The sequence below is a fragment of the Balaenoptera musculus genome, chromosome 2, assembly GCF_009873245.2.
Source record: "Balaenoptera musculus isolate JJ_BM4_2016_0621 chromosome 2, mBalMus1.pri.v3, whole genome shotgun sequence".
Taxonomy (NCBI): Eukaryota; Metazoa; Chordata; class Mammalia; order Artiodactyla; family Balaenopteridae; genus Balaenoptera; species Balaenoptera musculus.
This window is the reverse complement of record NC_045786.1, coordinates 97,554,546-97,573,001: the sequence shown is the minus strand read 5'-3', so window position 1 is coordinate 97,573,001 and position 18,456 is coordinate 97,554,546. Positions and strand designations below refer to the sequence as shown.

At 44.5% G+C, this 18,456-nt stretch overlaps 1 protein-coding gene across 3 annotated transcripts; it reads right to left on the bottom strand.

The window, feature by feature from the left end:
- Window positions 1–4,952: 4,952 nt before the first annotated feature.
- GREM1 (gremlin 1, DAN family BMP antagonist) lies at window positions 4,953–17,585 on the bottom strand. 3 transcript variants are annotated; one of them, XM_036844841.1, is made up of 2 exons: window positions 17,401–17,585; window positions 4,953–8,887 (listed from the first exon to the last, which is right to left on the bottom strand). In XM_036844841.1, the coding sequence occupies exons 1-2, from the start codon at window positions 17,565–17,567 to the stop codon at window positions 8,332–8,334; spliced, it is 723 nt and encodes a 240-aa protein (XP_036700736.1). In that variant the 5' UTR covers window positions 17,568–17,585; the 3' UTR covers window positions 4,953–8,331. The 3 variants fall into 3 exon arrangements, with proteins under 3 accessions (XP_036700736.1, XP_036700737.1, XP_036700738.1); XM_036844842.1 differs by lacking the exon at window positions 17,401–17,585 and adding an exon at window positions 16,752–16,891; XM_036844843.1 differs by lacking the exon at window positions 17,401–17,585 and adding an exon at window positions 13,388–13,470.
- Between the last annotated feature and the right edge of the window lie 871 nt (window positions 17,586–18,456).

The window sequence follows — 18,456 nt, the reverse complement described above, 5'->3', positions numbered from 1 at the left end:
ATTTTGATAGAGATTGTGTGAAATCTGTAGAGCAATATTAATTCTTCTAATTCATGAACACAAGGTGTCTTTCTGTTTATTTAGGTGTTCCTTAAATTCTTCAAACAGTGTTTTATAGTTTTATTATACTTCCTTTGTTAAATTTATTCCTATGTATTTTGTTCTTTTGATGCTATTGCAAATGGAATTTATTTTAATTCTGTTTCAGATTTTTCACTGCTAGTGTATAGAGTACAATTAATTTTTGAATATTGATCTTGTATCCTGCAACTTTGATATTAGCTTTTGCTATGGTCTGAATGTTTGTGTCCCATCAAATTCGTACGTTGAAATCCTAACCTCACCAAAGATAATGGAATTAGTAGGTGGGGCCTTTGGGAGGTGCTTAATTCATGAGGGTGGGACCCTTATGAATGAGATTAGTGCCTTATAAAAGGGGCTCCAGAAATATCCCTAGCCCCTTTCACCATGTGAGGACACATGAGAAGTCTAGGACCTGAAAGCAAGCCCTCAGCTGACCAATGTAGCACCCTGATCTTGGGTTCCCAGCCTCCCAAACTGTGAGAAGTTACGTTTGATGTTCATAAACTACCTAATCTGTGGTATTTTGTTATAGTAGCCTGAATAGACTAAGACAGCACTAATGCTTTTTTTGTGAATTCCTTAGGATTTCTACATATAAGATCATGTCATCTGAAAATAGAAATAGTTTTACTTCTTCCTTTTTAGTCTGGATGACTTTATTTTCCCTTACTTGCCTAATTACCCTGCTAGAGCCTCCAGTACAATATTGAAAAGAAGTGGTAAAGATATCTTAATGGGGAAAGTTTTCAGCCTTTCTTTCACCTTTAAGTAATGTTAGTTGTTGGTTTTTCATACATGCCCTTTTTCAGGTTGTGGAAATGCCCTTTTATTTCTAGTGTGTTGAGTGATTGTATCATGAAAGGGTGTTGGATTTTGTCAAGTGATTTTTCCATATGACTGTGTTTTTTTCCTATATTCTATTAATATGTCATATTGCATTGATTTATGATTAAACTAACCTAACATTCCTGGGCAAATCTCACTTGAGCATGGTGTATAATCCTTTGTATATGTTGCTGGATTCAGTTACTCAGTATTTTGCTGAGGACTTTTGCATCTATGTTTATAAGTGATATTTGTCTATAGTTTTCTTTTATGATGTTTTGTCTGGTTTTGGTTTTCATGGTAATACTGGTCTCAAAGGATGAGGTAGAAAGTGTTTCTATTTTCTTAGAAGAGGTTATAAAGAATTGGTATTAATTCTTTAAATATTTGGTAAAATTCACCAGTGAAGCCATATGGTCTTAGGGTTTTCTTTGTGCAAAGCTTTTTGAATATGAATTCAATCTCTTTATTTGTGATAGTTCTATTCAAATATCTGTTTCCTCTTGAGTCAGTTTCAGGAGTTTGTGTGTTTCTAGGTGTTGTGAACACCTGTATAAACAGAGTAGACCCTTACCCAAAGTTGGTTCAGACCGATGACACCACAAACACCCCAAGAGTATATGAAAAGATTTATTACTCACATAATGAGGCTTTCTGTGGAGAGCAGGGCAGGCCTCCCAACATGGTCTGAAAATGGCTTAAGAGAGCAGGGAAAGGAAACTGACTTGCAGTTTTTATGATGGTTAACAAATGATGCTGGGATGAGGGTTCCCACCTGGAGGAGAGGGGCCCTTGTATAGTTCAATCATCTCATCAGTGGTAAATGGAAGAGAACCTGGGCTTTCTTATCAGCTTGCTCAGATGTGGGACAGAAGGGGAAGAGAGAGGAGTAAGGCTTAAAAGACTAGGAATTTGTCTGTTTTATCAAAGTTTCTAACTTGTTGGCATACAATTGTTTATGGTATTCTTATAGTCCTTTTTATTTTTGTAAGTTTCATAGTACTGTTCCCTTTTTTATTACTGATTTTAATAGTCTTCTTCTCTCCCTCTTCTCTCTCTCTCTCTCTCTCTGTCTCTCATCAGTCTAGGTAAAGGTTTCTCAATTTTCTTTTGCCTGCTCAAATCTGCTGTTCAGCCCCTCTAGTACAATTTTTATTTCACTTACAATACTTTTCAACTTTAAAATTTCTATTTGGCTCTTTTTTATGATTTCTACTCTTTACTGATATTCAGGATTTGGTGAGATTTTATTCTATTTTTCTTAAATTCTTTAGAAATGGTTTTTCTTAGTTCTTGAACATATTTAAACAGTAGACTTGAAGTTTTTGTCTAAGTCTAATGTCTAGGCTTCCTAGGGGACAGCTTCTTTGTTTTTTGTTTGTTTGTTTGTTTGTTTTTCCTGTGTATGGGCCATACTTTCTCGGATTTTTTTTTTTTTTTTTTTGGCATGTCTCAACGTTCTGTTGAAAGGTGGGCATTTTAAGTAATATGATGTGGTGACTCTTAAAATCAGCCTCTCTCCCTCTCCCTAGGATTTGTTGTTGCTGCTGTTTGTTGCTATTTGTTTTTTTGTTTAGCAACTTTTCTGAACTAATTATGTAAAGTCTGTATTTTTTGTTGTACGTGGCCACTGAAGTCTCTGCTTGGCTAGCTTAGTGGTCAGCTAATAGTTGAACAGTAATTTCCTTAAACACTTGGAACCAGTAAGTCTTCCAGTCTTTGCTGAGGGGCTCTGTGTTCATGTTGGGGCACACCTTCAACACTCAGCCAAGCAGTCGACAACTCTGCCTTAGCCTTTGCTTTCTGCCTATGCAGAGCCTCAAGGTCAGCCTGAGGTAAGAGCTTAGGGCCTTCTCAGATTCTTCCTGATCATGTTGAAAGCCCTGGGCATGGACACAGCCCTATACCTGATTTGGCTTTCTAGATTCCCAGTAATATGTTGAAGCTTTTCAAAGTTCCCCCCCCAAAATTTCATTCTGTAGTCTCCTTTTAAGCTTTTTGTTTAGCCTATGGCTTGCCCCAACTGCTATCTACTGCCTCAGGCAGCCACAAAAATAATCAATTGCCTCTGTTTTCAACAGGGCTTTTCACACTTGGCAGTTTCCAATTAGGTCAAGTAAAGATACCTTTGCAAAGGGCGGAGGGGGGGGGCCTTCAGGGCCTGACAGGTCAAATAATTACAATTCTCTGGTATTTGGCTTTGAAAGAACTCCAATCCCATTCTACCTGTTCCAGTGGCTGCCAGATTGCTGGTATTCACTATAGTTGCCAGCTGTTGGTTTTCAAGTCTTCTATGGAACTGGAGAGGGCGATGAGAATAGGGCAAGTTACAGTATCAACAGTGCTCACTGTTGTTACAGAGATTCAGCTTTTTCTTCAATAAATGCTTCTCAGACTGCTGCAAGCCTTAGGTTAATTTCCAGAGTTCTAAACATTTTTGCCAGTTTCTCATTGCTTTTATGGAGGAAAACATTTTCAAAACTCCTCACTCCCACACTTTTGCTGATGTCTTTTTTTTTTAATATTTATTTATTTATTTATTTATTTATTTATTTATTTATTTATTTATTTATTTATTTATTTATGGCTGTGTTGGGTCTTCATTTCTGTGCAAGGGCTTTCTCCAGTTGCGGCAAGCGGGGGCCACTCTTCATCGCGGTGCGCGGGCCTCTCACCATCATGGCCTCTCTTGTTGCGGAGCACAGGCTCCAGACGCGCAGGCTCAGTAATTGTGGCTCACGGGCCTAGTCGCTCCGCAGCATGTGGGATCTTCCCAGACCAGGGCTCGAACCCGTGTCCCCTGCATTGGCAGGCAGATTCTCAACCACTGCGCCACCAGGGAAGCCCCTGATGTCTTATTGCATACTTTTTTTGACACCTAGAACGCATTTGTTTCCAATCCCACTACCTTTTCAAACCCTGTCCAGCCATTACCTCCGAGGTGTGAGTGTGGCTTTTCTGAGGGCACTGTGTCCTTGGTCCTTGCTGCCTTCTTTCCCCTCCAAGTCCAAGGAGGCCATGACAGAAAGAGAGGTGGCAAAGAGGCTTTGAATGCTTCAGAGCTGGGGCTCCTGATGACGCCATCTACAAACTCAGGGTGCCCTTCATCAGTAGATGAAATAAGCAAGAGTTGGATCTATTTTTAGACTGCTGCATTCTATCCTTAAAAAGAACAAACTGATAAGTTGAAAATCTCACAATTTCCCATAGTGTTGAAGCGCACAGCTACTGCAGTAAGACTTATGAGTTCACTACCTCCTAGCAGTGATGATAATGGTATACATATCGTTGAGTCACTATGAAAATTAAGTGGAAAACAAAATAAAATCCTTGACAGTGTCTGGCATAAGCACTCTATATATAGTTGCTGGCACTTTCATTATCACTGGCAGAGTACCAATACATAGTATAAATCCTGTATTGTACATCTGAGTAGAAAGGGACCTCAGAAACCCACTCATTCAATTGCATATCCAGGACAGTAAGTCACAATGCTGCAAATCCCTATCAAATGATATGTAGCATACGTTTTAATATTTCCAAGGACAGGGAGTTGATCATCTCAAAGGCAGCTCATTGCATTGCCGAATCACTCTCATCATTAGAAAGCTCTTTCTTCTACTGAGCCCCAAATCTTTCTCCCCCTTTTCCCTTGAACACCTCAAAATAAAGCTATTATCTTTTCAGTGTGACAATTCTTCCACTATCTGAAGGCTTCTCAGAAGCATTCTAACTCTTCTTTCTAGCTCTGGGGAAAAGGCTGGTACTTTCCACTACTCACCAGATTTCCCCTGCCTCTAATTGCCATGGCCTGAGGTGTCCTCCTGAAATCAAGTGGGACCTGGAAGGTCTGAGTGGAGAAAATAAATTTCCTTTCAGATCACAAGAGATCTCATGATCTGTTTTCTACCTCCCTTCCCATGACAAGTGAATCCCTGCCCCAGCCCTGCCCTGTGAACATGACCAGTGAAACACACACACACACACACACACACACACACACACACACAAAGAGAGAAGAGTTTCAATTTATTGATTGCTCTTTGGGAAAGGTTATATAGAACATTATTGGGGTGGAATTAAATTCTAGTCACAGATTCATAAAACGTTGCTTTCAACCCAATTAGCTTTTATGAGACTATCACATCCCCTCTCATCCTCATAGACAGCAAAGGACCCCAATCATAGTCTTCATAAATTTGTTGTTTTAAATGATTAAAGCAGACATAATACATAATGCAGTTGATATTAAATATATTGAGAATGACAAATCAGTAGAACTACTTTCACTCGTCAGCATTAACTGGTGATTTATAAATGTTCTGTACATACATTTTTTATTTTAGATTTTCTCCTTAAAGGAACTTGTGAACTATTCATTATTATCTGCTATTTGTTTGTATACACACATTTTAATTCTTCCAAAATAACATTTAAGATCTTTCTTAAATTGCCTCAGTTAACCTTTAAGGAACATTCAATTAAAAAAATAAAAGCTCAGGTCTTGACTCTGTAACACACGTTCAGATGTGTCAAGATTTTGTTTCCCTCTGATAAAATCCTCCAACAATATACAATGCGCCAGCCTCTTCTTTGCTCAACTCAGAGGAAGTCATATAAAGGAGAAAAAAAAAATGCTTGAAATCACAGTGACCAAAGGATTTGAGTTAATAATTACATTAAATAACCATAACTTTTTGATTAACTATTCACATTCCACACAGTGGAAATTATCCTTTCCTCCAGATTTTTCACTTACATTTTTAACTTTGCAGAACTACAATAACAAAAAACAACTTACAGACTTGCAGGATGTGTTTTTCTCTTTTAATGCCAAGCACAAAGTGTACATCATAAAATTCATATTTGGTGTTTGGCATTATTTTAATAGGAAAGATCTAGATCACAAATATCTTGCCATAAAAAATTCTACTATAGTAATGAAAAAAACATATCATTACATCATCGGTGACTCCAATACAAAATGTAACAGATATGGCACTTTCAATAAATGTTGGAAGACACACGGGACTTGGGCTAGTCTTAATGTAGGCACAATAAGAAAAGCAGACATTTCCCTCTTTGGCTAGTGCTGTGCTTTTAGGGCAGTTATGCTGCTGATTATCCCAGTGAAGCTCATTTTGAGGAAATTCTCTTTACTTAAGCCAAATCCAACTTACATGCAAGACTGTGGTACAAGCTACTAAAAGAAGATTCCTGCTGCCAACTGAAGTCATCTCTTTTTAACAAAACTGCATGCTTGTGGCAGAGTTAGAACAAGAGAGATTCGGTGTCTGCTGGTTCTGAGTGTCATTCTTCCTCTCTAGTGTGGTTTTATATTTTCAGCTCCTTCCCCTTTTTCCTCTCCCCCACCCTCAAAATTCTAGCTTAGCATTTGCATGCTTAATTAAATCCATTCTGTGTTTTATTGTTGGGAGGACGTGGATGACACAAGGATTTAGGGCAGGGGCGTACGGTGCATGTGACATGCACAGACTATGTGTTTGCACAAATTCGCCTAGTGTAGAATCATCAGTAGTGAATTTCAAAGTTTTAAAACTAGACCCAATATTTCGGGTGTTCAAGATGACTTCTGCCTCAAAGTATGGTTCCTATTTATTCGTTAGTAGGGAGAGCACTGGACCAAAACAAAAATAAAATAAAAGCAGCCTCTTTAGTTGCATTGGTTCTTTGAATGCTGGAGCCTTCATGGGCAACTGAAACACAAGTCTATGGTGTTTGTTTCTCATGTTCCACATGACTTGGCTGGTGAGACTGAGAGGATGCAAGGCAAAAAGAGTATCGGGGGTGTGGGGTGGTTTACATATAAAACCTCAGGCTTGAAGAGAGCAAGTTGTCCAAATCCAAAATGCAGGAAGCTTCACCCACCCTGTGCTTTGGCCATCAGATAAATACTAAATACGCATTGCAAACAACCTAAGTTTAATCAGGGAACAGTAGTTTCCAAATGGTTACAATGTTACATAAATCCTACCAGCTGTAGGACAGCTAATGCACACAAATACTCTGATTTCTTAACTGGGGGTTCCCATTAGACCCTTCAAGGGCAAAGGAAGAAGGGCTGGTGTATCCCTTACATGTCCTCCCTGACTTTTGACTACTCCTTAGCCAGAGGCAATCTCCTTCCTTTCCTTACTCTCCAGCTCAATCTCTTATAGATGGCTAAAACAAAAAGACCCCAAATATACTTCTTTCTAAAAAGGAGCAGGCCTAAACTCTCTTATCTTAGCCTGGTCCTTCACTGTCAGGTACATTCAGCAGAGGCAGAATCTTTACAATACAGGGTTGTGGCTCTCAGAAACATGACACAGGAATAATGAACTGGGAAAGAGGTTTATACCCCAGCCGAAAGGAAAGATAAGACCTTCTGCTTATAAGGGTTTTGTCTTTTTCCTATTCCTGTGGGGGGGGGTTTCTGAACTACATCTTTTGTCCATCTGAGGGGCAAAGCAGAAGGGGCTGTTTTGGTTTCACTCACTCCCTTGGTTCTGAAAATAGGAGTGGTCAATGTTTATGTTTTAAGTTTGGTATTGGGTTACAGCTAATTTCGACAGTCACAGTGACTCACAAAGTTAATGATTTTTTTTGGCAATTTCATTTCTCCTCTGTTCCCTTGGGTTCTTTAAATACCAGGAAAAAACTTGCTAAAGCATGGGTCTCACTGTGTTTGGGGGTTGGCCTTTCCAGGCTCTGCACATCTTCCTCCTGAATTTTGCTGGGTCAACTGGTGCTCACCTGTGATCTCTCCCTTCTCTCAATCCTCTAACCTTCCTGCCCTACCAGCCTCCCCAAGAGTCTGAAAGGTCTTCCCCAAATAGGAAACATTTGCATCTGTGGTCAAGCGAGTTACTTTAGAACCTCTGGCAGGTAGGGGATTAGACGGAAATAGTCACTGAGATCCTAAGAAGGGATGGTCTGTGACAGGGAAGAGGAAGGGGGAAAGCAAGCACAGGTTGAAATATCCTTTCTAAGGCCAAGGCAGCACTAAAACAGGTCTCTTGCCCTCAGAGCAGCCTCTTCCATTAACATTCATTCTGAAGGGAGGTTCTGGTCCCCAGGAGGGCACATGGAAGACCAAGGCAGAACCCGACCACAACCCTGCCCCTCCAAGTGTGCCTCAGGTGGTGCGGCTTTCTGTACCATCCCGCATGGAAGCAGATACGTCTACATAATAGGAAGTGCCCTCTAGCAGAGACTGTGTTTCCTCTGGTGTCTGCAAACACCCACAGGGACCCACGCACACTCACGCACACAAACTACGCACTAGCAGGCTCCTGGCAGGAGGCAGCTGGTGGTTCTTCTCGCCTCTAGATTTAAGCCAAGTGAGAATCAGGTTGATTTAGGTCTGGTTCTGGGCCCGCCCGGGGGCTGCACCCCAAGGACAGGCTGGGTAGGGCCGGCTTAATCCAAATCGATGGATATGCAACGACACTGCTTGACACGAGTGACCCTCTTCTTCTTGGTGGGTGGCTGTAGTTCGGGGCAGTTGAGCGTGACCATCATGGTGGTGAACTTCTTGGGCTTGCAGAAGGAGCAAGACTGAAAGGAGCCTTCCTCCTTCCGGATGTGCCTGGGGATGTAGAAGGAGTTGCACTGGCCGTAGCAGAAACGGTTGATGATGGTGCGGCTGTTGCAGCCTTCCTCGTGGATGGTCTGCTTCAGCGGCTGGGTTTTGCACCAGTCTCGCTTCAGGTATTTGCGCTCGGTCACATGCAGGGCCTCCTGGCTGGACTCCAGCACCTCCTCCCCGGGCACGGCAGTGCCCCGCCCCTGGCCCCGCCCCCGGTTCCTGGAGCCAGGCTGCTGGGGAGACTGAGTCTGTTCCGAGTCATTGTGCTGGGCCTTGTCTGGCGGGGGGATGGCCCCTTGGGACCCCTTCTTCTTCCCTTCAGAAGCCGGCAGCAGGGTCCCCAAGAGGAGAAGCAGGGCTCCCACAGTGTAGGCCGTACGGCTCATGCTAAAGGGGGGGGGGGGGGGAGACACAGAGAGGAGAGGCATGAAAAATGGAAAAGAGAATTCATGAAAACATTCGTAAAACAGCTAATGTTTTATCAGGCACTTGCTAAACACTTGACGTAAACGATTTCATTTCCTCTCACGGTATCTCCGTGCATTAGGTACTGTTATTCTCGTTACCCTCTGGGCCATTAAGCCATGGAGTAGCTTGCCCAGGGTCAGCCAGTGAATAAGCCAAGATGTGAACTCTGTCACTTGTCCTCCCAGGGGAATTGCTTCCTGGCTTCTGACACCAACTACGTTTGACTTTGTATTATGGTCACTGAACTGGATTCATTCTTTTTTTCTTTTAATTGAAGTATAGTTGATTTATAATGTGTTCGTTTCAGGTGTACAGCACAGTGATACAGTTATATATATTTATTCTTTTTCAGATTCTTTTCCATTATAGGTTATTACAAGATATTGAATGTAGTTGGGGTCCTTGTTGTTTATTTTATATATAGTTATTCATTCTCGTACTTGACAATACTTGGTAAGTTCCTACTATGTAAATAGATGAAGTAGCCTCGCCAGCCAGAGGGCTCATCTGACAGGAAAGGGTCTCACTCTTTCTCCCTGACTGGCCTGAGCCCTTCCTGAGTTCGCTTGGTTGGATGCTTATGAGAGGTTCGGTGTTATCAGGCATCGGAAGGAGATGTGTGGAGACCAGACGGAGGGAGAATCCTTCACAGGAAAAGCACTAGACGAAAAGTCAAGACTCAGCTTCTAGTCGAAGTCCTAGGATAACAGCTTGCTTTCTGACCTTGAGAATATTTCACTTTACTTTTCAATAAATGACTTTACTTAAGCAAAGATACAAACACCTCATATCCACAGATATGTTGTTCAGATCAACACTGATGTAAACCTGAAAGCGATTACAGAACTAACTAAATATGGTGGTACTGCAGACAGAACAAATTACTTTACCAGAAAGATCGCGTAATTCATAAGATTCCTGGATCACTCATTCTCATTTTTAAACTGGGCACAGATATTCATTATATCATTCCTAATACCACGATACACACTGTTCTACTTTTAAAATAATGAAATACGTCCTTCACATATGTGTGTGTGTGTGTATATAAAATTTAGAAGGTAGAAAATGGACACAAGAGAATAGGTATGTGCAAATATTTACATTAGTAAGGGCCACAGACATGCTGAATAAGTTAATGATAATGAATTATTGTGGATGGGTCTGGAGTTAGATATGGGTCAGTAGGAACAATGGCATATGAACAATGGCAAAAAAAAATTAAATAAGGGGAGTGGAGGCAAAGGGAAAACTGACAAAAAAACCAGAAAGCAAGGATGGAGAGAGAACAAAGTGAAAGGAGTGAGGAATGTAAATCAGAGAAAGGAGGATTATTCTAAAGCAGGATATTCAGGGAAGGCGGGGCAGATAGAGGAGGAGGAGGAGCTTATTTTTCAAAAGAGGGTGCAAGAGAGAAGCATCAGAGTCTTAAGATTCTCCTGGGACAGGGCTTCTCAAACCTGAGTGTGCAGACAGTCACCTGGGGATATTGTTAAAATGCAGATTATCATTCAGTAGGTCTGCCTTTCTAACAAGCTTTGAGCAGCAAGACCTATAGCACATGCAGCCACGGGGCACAGAGGGAGTTGTGAAAATGTGGAGGGATTTTCTTCTCAATGAGTGCAGTTTCAAATTCACAGCTTCCCTCCTCAGGCCATCACACCAAGTCTGACCTGAATCCAGAGGTTTCCCCTGTCTTCCACGCCCACCACAGTTCTGAACCCGAGGACACAGCTGTGAAGCACCCAGGTCCCTGCTCCCTTCTGTCCAGCAGGGTGACACATGATAACCACTAAATGCAATTTAATAGTAACCTCACCGTGGTCCCCAAGGAACTATCCAAGTTGGTATTAGTAGCTGCGGCAGTTACCTTTCAAAGACAAAGGCAGGGTGGAATCTACATTCTCTAAAGGGCAGCCCCTGTAAGTAAAGACCATGCAACCCTAAGGATAATGTCAAATTAAGATAATTAAATATTAAATTCAAAATATCCTTAAATGGCACCATCTTTTAAACATTAACCTAATACTTTTGAGCAAGTTCAAGTTTGGAGCTGATAATGTGACATTTAGCTCCTGCTCTGACTGTAGACTCCCTGGCTTTTGTCAGTTTATGTTACAGCATCTTTGTTCTTTAAACAGAGCATTTTTTGCCTCAACAACAGCAAAAAATTAATTTCCTTGTTTTGTCTTTAAAATATCGCTCATGAGGAAAGCCCAGTTATAAAACACTGCTGATTTTCTCCAGAGAGCAGGACAACTTGAGCCAGGACGGTCCAGTCTCCTGGGCAAACATATTGTGAATTCAAGAAGCTTTCACAAGTTTCTGTTTTTATTCAATTCTGGGCCAGGATCTAAACTAAAATTCAGTCTCTGCCCATTTCCAAGAGGAACACATAAGACAGCCCTAGGCCTCCACCCACCATCTTCCCCATCCTTCCTAAAAATGGCCTCCAGAACAATCCAAGCCTCCAGAGCAAGATTGCAGAGCCAACATCACAGAGGCCAATCTGAGACTTGACTGGGAAGGTATATTGACTGCATGGGAGAGGTTCAAGTCATGGGGCCAGCCATACCCACAAACATCTATCAAAAAAAATGCAATTTTCTTTCTCTACACCACTTAGGACCTTCTTTATACTCAGCTTTCGCTATCTGGCATTTCCCATCTGTCATTAAATAAATACCAAGTCTGAGAGTCATAAGGGCTTATTCATCACCTCTTCCTCCATGCCTGGCAGAGTAGATGCTCTTTTGTTCAATGAATGATTGTCATGGAACACACTGACCAACAGAGTTTCTGTTCTTTGCATTTAAAATGCCTTCACACATGCTGAAGATCAGCAGAGTCTAGTCTAGGGAGCTTCTTAATACTTCTCTTCCTTTTTCCAAAAAAACTCCAAATACCCACTTCTTTTTACCTGGTCCCATGGAGAACACCATAGGGTTTATATTTCCAATTAAAGCCATTGTATTCTCTCACTTCGTCCCAGCTTACCTTCCCCCTCCCCGTGTCCTCAAGTCCATTCTCTACGTCTGCATCTTTTTTCCAGTCCTGTCCCTAGGTTCTTCAGAACCTTTTTTTTTTTTTTTTTTTTTTAGAGAGAGAGTGGCATGGACATATATACACTACCAAATGTAAAATAGATAGCTAGTGGGAAGCAGCCGCATAGCACAGGGAGATCAGCTTGGTGCTTTGTGACCACCTAGAGGGGTAGGATAGAGAGGGTGGGAGGGAGACGCAAGGGGTGGGGGATATGGGGATATGTGTACATGTATAGCTGATTCACTTTGTTATACAGCAGAAACTAACACACCATTGTAAAGCAATTATACTCCAATAAAGATGTTAAAAAAAAAAGTCATTGTATTCACTCTGGAAGAAACCAACAATAAAGCAGTACATTCAAAATTAGTCAACTGTGCTTTTCTGTTTTAATTTGGACTGACTTCCTGTTCCTACGGGAGTGTGCAAACCCCATGAGAAAAAGGGGTCTGGAGTGACAGACTTTTTAAGAAAAGTAAATTTTTCTCAAAATTTATTAGGTGTGAAAAATATTATGAAATGGTTTTCATTTTCAAAAAGCCCTACTCTTTAAATATCTTTAGCTTTTGAGTTCTTAAATCTTATAACTGGTTATTTGGAGAGAGGAAAAAAACAACCTTAGGAATCTCAGTCAACAGAGACCTCAGCATCTTAGAGAACAAAGTGCTCTGAAGGACTCTTGCATATCCCACACAAGTCAGAGGGAGGGGGATGAGACCTATAACTGGTACTAGAACCAGGGCTCTGTCAAGTCACTGTGGTCAATCACCCAACCTCCTCCACACCAAAATGATCTTGATCACTCATTGAACGAAACAGGGCGGTTGTGTTCTTGAAATCCCAATTGTATTGCCGCCAAATAATTTGCACTCTGTAAATATCACAGACGTGGAGGAAACCAAGAAAATGTAAATTCCTTGAGGATAATTCTTTTTCCCATCAACACCTAGCAGAGTGCCTCGTTATCAAAAATGAATCCAAAGGTTAATCCAGATTTAGGTCTTATGAATTATCATCCATATCCAAACAAGAGCTGAAAACATTTCTGGTAATTTGCATTCATGAAATGACCCACTCACACTATTAAATTAAAGCTGCATCTCATGGACCCAGAGTGCATCAGACACCCACAAAGACCTCCCTTTATTCTCCTTTGCAGACAATATTCTTTTCAAATGCTACCTCAACTTCCCCTTAATGTATTTCTGCTTCTCCAACTAATGTGATCATATTTTCATGATGAGTTTCTCTGCAACTGTCTCCCACCAGCAAGACCCACCCACCCCTACCTTTTTTTTTTCCTTTACCACTGTTCTCCCCTCTAATCCATTTGTCCCAGAGGACATAGATACTCTCAAAGCATGTCTCCTCTACCTGATGCTTTCCTTCAGGTTGCCCCAAGTGATCAACAGCAAACATCTGCACAAAGATAAGCCATATCAGCCACCTCTGTCCTGTGCAGGTCATGGTGATTTATTCCAATCTTCACCAGGCTGTAAGAACACAATCATGTAATTCTGGGGAATCAGAAATAAAAGTGTTATGTGTAACCTGTTTCTAATATTCTCCATGTCTTTGGGAAAGTTTAGGCCAGCTCCTTTCAGCACTCTTCTTGCCGTATTTCTCATTTTAGCTAACCAACCTGCTTGTATTCAGTTAAATGGAGTGCTGAGTGGGATAAACAGTGAGGAGACAAGGATCAGCAAGCCAGATGTCTGTGGCTGATCAATTCCTCCTGATGAACTGAATTTTAGAAAGCTATTCAACAGGCATGACATCAAATTATTCCCCGGTATTAAAAAAATAATGGAAGTGACAGCACAGGCTCTAAGTGCAGGCCAGGTTTTAGAAGACCCTATTCCTATTTCTCAGAACTAAATCTTTGAGAAGGGCAACGGTTGTTTTTAAATTGGATCTTTAATTTTTAAAAAGATAGTCAACTTTTAGAAATTGAGCAGAGAAGCTCTTAAGAATATACTGCGTTGATTTTTTTTGTTTTCAGACAATTTGCACCAAAGGCAAACTAGTAGAGGATAAAGTCTCATCCTGTATGTATTGCAAGTACCCTAACTGTAACCTCCCTATTCTGGAGACCGTTCAGGCTAAGTCAGGCTGGGGCCCAACATCATATAGGGCAGGGAGGAGACCACCTAGTAGTTAAGTATCTCAGGAGCTCTCTAGGCTCATCCGAAGATTTTTTGGTGAAGTTAATGATGGTATACAATTCTTGTGGTCAACAGGACACAAGTTAGAAAGTAATAAATGTTAAATGTTCACTGAGCGGCCCTATTGAGAGTCGGTCAAGTCATAGGTTCTATATCGTAGTGAAAGATGTGTGTTGGTCCCTGTGTGAGTGGGATTTGTGATTTCATTTCAGAACCACCTTGTGGTACACGCTGATGTCCTATAATGTTACTGCCTCTCCCAATACCACCACTAAGAGCCACCTCTATTTTTTAAACCCTATGCCAGGCATTATGCTCAATTCTGACTGAATTTTATAATTGATTTTTCACAACAAAATATGAGGTAGATAATACCATCTTCCTTTTACCGATCAGGGAATCCAGACTCTGAAAAGTTGGGAATTTGTCCAAGGTCACACAGCCCCTCACGGGAAAGCCAGGGTTTGAGCCCCATTCTCCCTAGCCCCCAAACACATGTCCTTAACCTCTATTCTATGGACACTCAGCATGGTATTTAATAAGGGACACATGGACTTGTTTCTAATGCAATCAAATTTGAACAATATTGTGACTCAAATAATTCTCTATTTTGTTCACATGTAAAGAAAAAAAAAACCTTTCTGGTCCCAGGAATTATTGTTGTACTTTGTATTTCTAAGAGCATATGTTAAAACTAAAGACAATTCCTTGCAGATGTCAGACATAGGCTGATAACACTGGCCTGATTTGTGCTTTCAGTTGGATGCTACAGTCACCTCCCCTACCTCCCCCACTCCTTTTACATAAAAGGTTTAGGTTTTCCCGTCTGTCCTACACGCTCTATTCTGCACAGCTTTGCTGCTCCACAGCCTTGCTGCTGACAAGCATTTCTTGGGAGCAGGGTTTGTGGCATAAAATTTCGTGGCATTGTATCACTTTTCACACTTAAACCTTAAGATTAGGGCTTCAGTTCAGAAGACAAGGCAGGCAGCTCTCATTCAGAGAGGTGAGGATGTAATAGGTTTTTATTCTCCCCTGTGTAACCATTCACATAAGTCTATGTTAGCCAACTTGGATTTCCCATAGATCGTGCATGGGTTACCAAAACATTTCACTCAAAACGAACTTTTAAGAAAATAGGAAATCTGTGAAATTACAAAGTTTACAAAACACTTTAATTCCTACAATGACCTGGGGGATAAACACACACACACAGCCCTACACACAGCAACAAAGTTCTAAAGAGCCCTTAAATAATTAGTTAATACTAACAATTTGGAGTGTGCAATTTACCCAGTGATGGTAATCAAATCACCTATTACTGTAGGATGCAGTGTGCCGAGGAGGAGATGAGAATCTGTAGTTTTTTATAATATTCTTCTTTCCCTCCTTGCTTTGAAAAGTCCATCCTTTCAAGTCCTGCATCCCAGAAAGAGAGGCAGAGAGAGAGAGAAAGAAGGGAAGGAAGGAAGGAAGCAAGGAAGCAAGGAAGGAAGGAAGGAAGCAAGGAAGGAAGGAAGAAAGAAAGAAAGAAAGAAGAAAAAGAGGGTGCTGGAAAGTGGAAAGCCCTGGGGTGAAAGAAGACTCCTCACCCTGGGTTCAGGGTTATCTTAACCTCTTCTCCGCTATTTATTTAACTTGTGTGTACAGCCAAAGGGAAGCCACTACTCTGGGGTCCCTGGGACAGCTTAAATCCCTGGTGACCCACTTAACACAATAGATTGTTTTAATCAACTCGTGTCCTGGCACCATCTCGAAGGGGAACATAAACAGACGCGCACACCGCTTGGATCTGCTCTTTCCAGCGGGAGATCCAATTACCTACCGATGGTCGCCTCTCTGCCCTTGTAACATTTAAGAAGAGATTTTTAACCCCTAACTTCGAGGCTATATTTCTGTCTAAAAGAGAAGAAAGCAGCACCCAGATTTGACCGGGGAGCCCCTTCGAGCCAGCTCTGGGCGCGCTGGAAGGGCTTCACTGGAGAGGCTCCTGTCTGCCCCCTGCCTCGCCCGGGGGGCCGTCACCAGAGCCCTGCGCGGGGAAACGCCAGGCTGGGGCGCCCCCAAGGCAGAGCTGGGATCCGAAGACAATGCCAAGCCAGAGCGGTGGCGCGTCTGTTCTTCCTAAGCCAGAAATCTACAAATAACTCCGGCCGGCAAGGTGACGGCCCCGACACCCCACCGCCCCCCGGCCTTGCTCCGTGAGCTGCAGAGGGGTCAGCAAAGTGGCGGGGGAGGACGAGGGATGACCTGGGCGTCCAAGCCCGGGGACCAGCCTCCCGCCGCCAGTCCCGCCTAGTCCGTCTCTAGGAAGGCGCGGCGAGGTGCAGGCAGGGGCCTCTCGGACACAAATTAAGGGGTACCCGCACAAGTGGGACCCGGCAGGTTGTCACCGCCCATCGCCCGGACGTCCGCGGTTCAGCCGAGAAGCGCATGGGGCAGGGAGAAGCCTAGAAGAGGAAACAGCGCGCACGAGCGCGCAGTCAGTGTGTGCGGTGTTTGCTATGTGAGCACCGCGGGCTCGCGGGACTAGGCGTCCGGGACCGCGCGCCTCACTGCAGCTGTCCAGTTACCTGACCCTTGGGTTTCCGCCACGGCGGAACTCCGCAGCTCCGCTGGTGCACGAGTCTCCATCTTGGGGATACGCAAATGCATCGCTGATTCTCAGGATCCACCACCTCACGGCAGGATCTCTCACGGCCCTCCGACGTGCGCGCCCCGAAGTCCCCAGACCCAGCGCCCCGCCTCAAACAAATGAGACCCTCTCATTGCAACCTGCCCTGGCGTTTGCGGTCGAGCTGCAGGTCCCCGCAGCGCCTCACGGCTCCCGCTCTCCCATTATCCCTCTGCTCCTGCGCTCTGGACTCACGGACTCTGCGCCCTCACCCAGCGGGCGCGACTGGCAAGCGCGGCTGCCGAACACACCAGGAGCGTATTAGCGGAGCTCCGGGAGGTGGAAGTGGGATGCGGGGCTCTTGCTTTTGACATCCTCTTTCCCAGTCTTGCCCTGCAGACCGCGCAAGGTGAGGTCATGGCAGCCAAGACCTTGGCACGAAAGACCCCGCGATGGTTCTTCAGGGTTCACCCCAGGGATCGCGGGGCCTCGGCCTACGGCAAGTCTGCACGGAGCGGGACGCGGCAGTCGTTTGCCGACCCTTACACACACACACACACACACACACACACACACACACACACACACGCCCGCGCCTCCGCGCTCACCTGTCAGTGCTGCGGGCCTTCGGGGCCTGCGCTCTCGACGCGTGGCGCGGTGTGCGGCCGCGGCACGAGCCGCCCGGGCTCGGCGCGGGGTCAGCGGGACGGAGAGCACCGCTCTTGCTGCACACTAGGTCGCCCGGTCCGCGGAGGGCGCACCGAGTGCGGGGCATCGCTCCGTCTCCCGTTTAAATGCCGGCGGCGGAGCGCGGCGCCCGGGGCCGCGCCTCTCCATTGGCCAGGCGCCGCCGCCGCCGCGGGACCCGCTATCCGCCCCCTTTCCCGGTACTGCCCCCGCCCCCCGCACCCCTCCTGCCTCCCCGCGGGGTCCCCTCTCCGCCTGCCTCGCCTCTTTGTCTGCTCCCCCCGCCCGGGCCGGCTGGGAGAGGTCACCCCAGGGAACCGCGCCTGGAATGCACAGCAAATCACATTTTCCGCTCCCGTTGGAGGGGGAAGCGCGGGAGGAAATCCCCCCGGCTCCCGGCCCCTCATTCCTCCTCTGCCCCAGGCCTGGGCTTTTCCTCTCGCCGGCTCCGCTCCGCCTGCGTCGGCCCGGCGACGCTCTCGGTCCCGGAGACTGCTTGGGAAGAGCAAGACCTACGTGGGATCGCGACCAATTAGGCGATCCTTTCCCCGTGGAGGGAGCGGGACTGCAGGGCGCTCTGGTTGAGCGGTCGCCGCGGCTCTGGTGCGGCTCCGCCCGAGGCCCCCAACTTCGAGGGCGCTGACCCCTGCGCCCCCGTTAACCCCGGCGGGCTCGCCGGCCGCCAGCAGGAGCCTGTCGCCAACATGACACCCTCCTGTCCTCGCCCGCCACGGGTTCATTCAGCTCAGATGCCGGCGGCCTCGGGTGTGAGTGTACAGAAGGGAGTAACGGGGGGCAGAAAAAAACCTAAAAGGACCCTAAAAAATCTAAAATGGAAAGTCAAGCTTTCCATTCCTGAGCCATTTTTAAAAGGGAGAGAACAGTCGCTAGGAGAGAAGAGGTTTTCCGTAGCATGTTAAAGTTTAATAAATCAAGAAAATAAAACCTCAGACGAGGAAATAACTTCCCAGAAATGG

Excerpts from the sequence above, each read along its gene's own strand:
- GREM1 (XM_036844841.1), bottom strand. The coding sequence starts at position 17,567 with ATGCCCCGCACTCGGTGCGCCCTCCGCGGACCGGGCGACCTAGTGTGC. Across the intron at positions 8,888-17,400 it reads AAGGCCCGCAGCACTGACAG|CATGAGCCGTACGGCCTACA; the intron begins GTGAGCGCGGAG and ends CCCCCCCTTTAG.